Source organism: Phalaenopsis equestris, unplaced genomic scaffold (assembly GCF_001263595.1).
Source record: "Phalaenopsis equestris unplaced genomic scaffold, ASM126359v1 Scaffold000702, whole genome shotgun sequence".
Taxonomy (NCBI): Eukaryota; Viridiplantae; Streptophyta; class Magnoliopsida; order Asparagales; family Orchidaceae; genus Phalaenopsis; species Phalaenopsis equestris.
In genome coordinates, this window is record NW_018165142.1 from 604,155 (window position 1) to 608,675 (window position 4,521).

Consider the following 4,521-nt stretch of genomic DNA (forward strand, 5'->3'; position numbering starts at 1 on the left):
TTGTGAATGTCAATATAAAAGTTTAGGTGTAAGATATGTAAATTCATAAGTGTGCAGTACCTATGTAAACTTCCCAAATCTCAAAACATTCAATCTGTGACTAACCTTAACATGACCAAGTTGGGTGACTTGAACGCCAGAGTTGGGAATCGGAATGGGCCGACCGGCTTTCAGACGGTGAAAGAACCACTCTTCTACTGGATTGTAGTTCAATGGCCCATATATGTAGACAGGCCTCAGAGAAGTCCAATTCACTCCCTTTGAATCCAATAGATTCTCTGTCTCAAGCTTCCCCTTGTGCCTGCTCTTTGGATCAACTGCATCAAACTAATTATAACCCAAAAATGCCAAGCATGTTTAGTATCTAAAGAAGGGGACATTTACATATATGCACAACACCATTCTTATGTAATTACATATCTAACACACAAACTTTCGTATTTACATACATAGCACTCTAATCTTTAATATCACATAAAAATAATCACAACTAATAACCTTTTAAAAGTGAAGTACACCTTTCATGCATAGGTTCAGGACACCAAAGTGTTATAAATGTAAATAACAAAAGTTTTCGTGTAAATACAAACAATTTGTGTGGTATCTATGCAAATTTTCTTAAAAGAAGGGGCATTTACAGACATACCACACAATTCTTATGTATTTACTTGTCTAAAATCTAAACTTTCACATTTACATACCTAACGTTCTAGTCTTTAATGCGTTTTTAAAAGTGAAGTGCACTTTTCATGCATAGGTTCATGACACCAAATGTTATAATGTAAATATCAAACTTTAGGTGTTAGATATGTAAATACAAAGGAATTGTGTGGTATGCATGCAAATTTCCCAAAAAGAAGGGGCATTTACATACACACAATTCTTATTCCTTTACATATATAAAATCTAAACTTTCATATTTACATACAAAACGCTCTAGTTTTTAATGTTTTTTAAAAGTGAAGTACACTTCTCATACATAGGTTCATGGCACATCGGTTCATGGAACAACATGTTATAAATGTAAATATCAAACTTTGGGTGTTAGATATGTAAATTTCCCTCCGTAAATTTCCCTCAAAAAAAAAAAAAGTTTAATGAATTTTGAATTTCAAAGTGAAGAAATTAATACCTCAAAGTGAGGCAACAGATCTGATTTGAGATATACTCCAGCTGATGAGCAGTATATGTACCTGCAAATTCATCTTCTAATTATATGGCAGACTAGACAGGTCACTTTTGTTAGTTATATGGGGCTCATTTGGATGGGTAATGTTAGAATTCATGTTTTGAAAAAGATGAGTAGGGTATTAGATTCCATCATTACGTTGCCTGTAATTACAAATTAGGAAGATTTACATACATACCCCTAAAGTTTTATGTATTTGCATATCATACAAATAAACTATAATTTTTACATACATACCCCAAAACATATTTTTCATCTGCAAAGATCCAAATGAGTTCATAGATGAATGGTTTTCTAAATAAAAAAGAGTGCTGAGACCAATATTGTCAGATTTAAAATTACAGAAATTAAGATCTCATATTTCACTATTTAGAAAGATGCAAAAACTAAATAGTCAAGGAAAATCTGAAAAGTACTAAACATAACAAGAGGCATTTACATTAGAAAATGTACTCATATATAAGTAAGGGGAATTGACATACATACCAACCAATTCCTATGTATTTACATATCTAACACCTAAAGCTTACGTCATTTGTGTTGCCCAAATCTTTCATATCACATCAGAAATACCACCATTTTAATTTTTAAGAAGTGAAATACACCTTTCCATGCATAGTTAAGATGGCACGCATGTAGAAATTGAAGTTTATGTGTTAAATATGTAAATACATAGGAATTGAGCGGTATGTATGTAAATCTTCCTATAAAAAATGCATGGCCATAACAACAAGCACATTAATTATAGAACCAATTAAACATTGTTCTCGAAGATGGAGTAAGAAAATTACATGTAAGAAAATCAGCTCATGCAAAATAAAATTTCAACGTCAGCTCAAAAGCTAGAAGTTTTGGGAAAGAATAAAAAAGCAATTTTATAAAATTCAGAGCACCTATAGTTAAAAAGACATCATAACTTCAAAAAGGCAATTTGGCAAACAGATTCATCAAATCCAACATAATCAACAAAATTATTGGACATTATAAATGATGGAAAAGAATCGCAAGTAAAATAATGAAGAAACAGCATTGTGATTGCAAATCAAATGAGAATATCTACAACAATATTCTCTTTGAATTTATTTGCAATCTTTACAAATCTTTGCAGCTTTTTTTCAGGGTTTAGGGTTTGGGGCAATTACATACAGCACCCGAAACATTCTTATTTGCAAATGTGGCACCATCTTTCATCCATTTTTTAAATTCTCGCTCATATATAAAAATTCATGATAAAATCCAACTCATATTTTCAATTTTATCAAATTCTCAATAATAGGAATGTGACCGGCATGCGTAAATACATTGATTTGGTAGTTCAAAATATCACCTTGACGCTAGATTTTGTAAATAGCCATGTTTTCAGTGTTATGTATGTAATTATCCTTTTTTTTATTAATCTATTAAAAAGGGAACTTACTGTTCTAAGTTTGGCAAGGCATCTAAAATAGGTTCCGCCTCGATGGCTTCACGCCCTGAATGAGAATTATTTGAAAAATAAAAAATATTAGATCAATATGTTCAGGAAAGCTTATTCATTTTCATTCCTCTACATAATAAAATTACAAATCATGCTTCCTACTCTGAACTCACAATATAAGTACAAACGGCTTTCGAGTGAGAGGGGAGGTCACCATTAATGTCGTAAACAACTTCAAATCCCTCGGTTGCAAGACTGGACTTTACAAACTCAGAGTCTTTCCTATCTCCTTTCAAATGCAAGATCTACAAGATTTCATACAATATAATTGGTTTATTATAAAATATTTACAAAAATAAGGAATTTCGGCTTAAGTTTAAATAAGGATGGTCGCATTGCTTAATCATGCAATATAATTATGGAAGATTTTGATATGAAACTCCATAAAAATTAGGGAAAAAACAAATTATTTTTCTTCCATAACACAAACAACAAAACTGGGCATAAAGAAAAGCATCTATAATATGAGACAAGTGTCGGCAGTCAAAAGGCCCTCCAATCCCGGTAGGTTACAGCAGCTCCGCCACCTTCAACTTGGCCGACCTGATATTATATTATGAGAAGTTAGAAGCTTCGACAGATGAGGTTGAAGCTCCACCAACCTCGATAGATTGATGCAAGGCAGGGGGGGGACGTGATGCGGGGCAGGGAGGGGATGCAAAATGGTCCGATCCAGGTGGGGGAGGGCTGGTCGGCCATCTCTCTAGAGCTAGGGTTGTCGCCCACTCTACTTATTTTTATTAGGTTTAGGTATTTTGTTTGATTATAAATATATATTTGTTTATTGTATCTTTTGTTCATTTAAGTTTTGTGATGGCATATGGTTCCTTTGTGATTCTCGAATGGGGATGAGTTTGTATCGATAGCGTTGGGTGGTGACAATTGTATCCCTTTGTTGTTAATGATAGTATCCCGAGTCTTCTTCCTTCATCAATCTTTCGAGTGATTTATGTATTCCGATCGGTTGCGAAAGTATAAAACTCTTGCATCTAGTATTTTTTTATTTGATTTCATCTCATCTTTGTTCTAGTTATTTATTTTCCTTTCTCGAATTGCTTTATCAGTTGTTACTGTTGAAGCTTCTCCAACCACCCCCCTGGTGTCATTTAAATTATGGGGCATTTACATACATACCACCCGTTTCGTATGTATTGACATATCTAACACCTAAACTTTGCTTTTTTTACATCTATACCACCCAAATCTTTCATATCAAATCAAGAATACCATCATATTAACTTTTAAAGAATGAAATACATCATTTCATGCATAGGCAGCGACGTATGTATGTAAAAAATTAAAGTTTAGGTTTTTGATAGATACATAGAAAGTGAGTGGAAGGTATGTAATTCGTCCTTACATTGTTTACTAAAACCTATTTGTAGTTGTAGCCAAACAAACCTTCATCATTTTTGCATTGATAAAGTTTTCACCAATCTAATATGGGACTAAACTCAATAATCTCAAATGCTTTAACACGCACAACAAACGAAACTATGTAAAATCAATAAATATTGAATATTATTGCTTTACCTTGGACTTGAACTCTTCATACTCATGATCTAATTCTCCGGGCAACTGCTGGGTAATAGGTGCCTTGCCTCTAGTAAATAAGGTCACCTACCAACTCAAATACACATGCATGAAAACTCCATCAAAATACAATTACAACATTCATTTCAAAAAAACAAAACTTTTAACATAAATTTTATGGCCATTTGCATACATACCACCCAATTCTTACATATTTACAAATCTAAAGCCTAAAATTTTCTTTTTACATTTATACCACCCAAACATTTCATATTACAGCAATAATAGCTGCATAAGTAGGGTGACATATATGTAAAAATTA

At 32.8% G+C, this 4,521-nt stretch overlaps 1 protein-coding gene across 1 annotated transcript; it reads right to left on the reverse strand.

Moving 5' to 3' along the window:
• Window positions 1-60: 60 nt before the first annotated feature.
• Window positions 61-4,286, reverse strand: LOC110030340 (chloroplast stem-loop binding protein of 41 kDa b, chloroplastic-like; the record flags this gene model as incomplete). The annotated part of the gene is made up of 5 exons (XM_020733010.1): window positions 61-327; window positions 1,133-1,193; window positions 2,607-2,661; window positions 2,821-2,911; window positions 4,200-4,286. Coding segments are annotated over 5 exons (561 nt in total), but the record flags the coding sequence as incomplete, so codon positions are not given.
• Window positions 4,287-4,521: the final 235 nt, after the last annotated feature.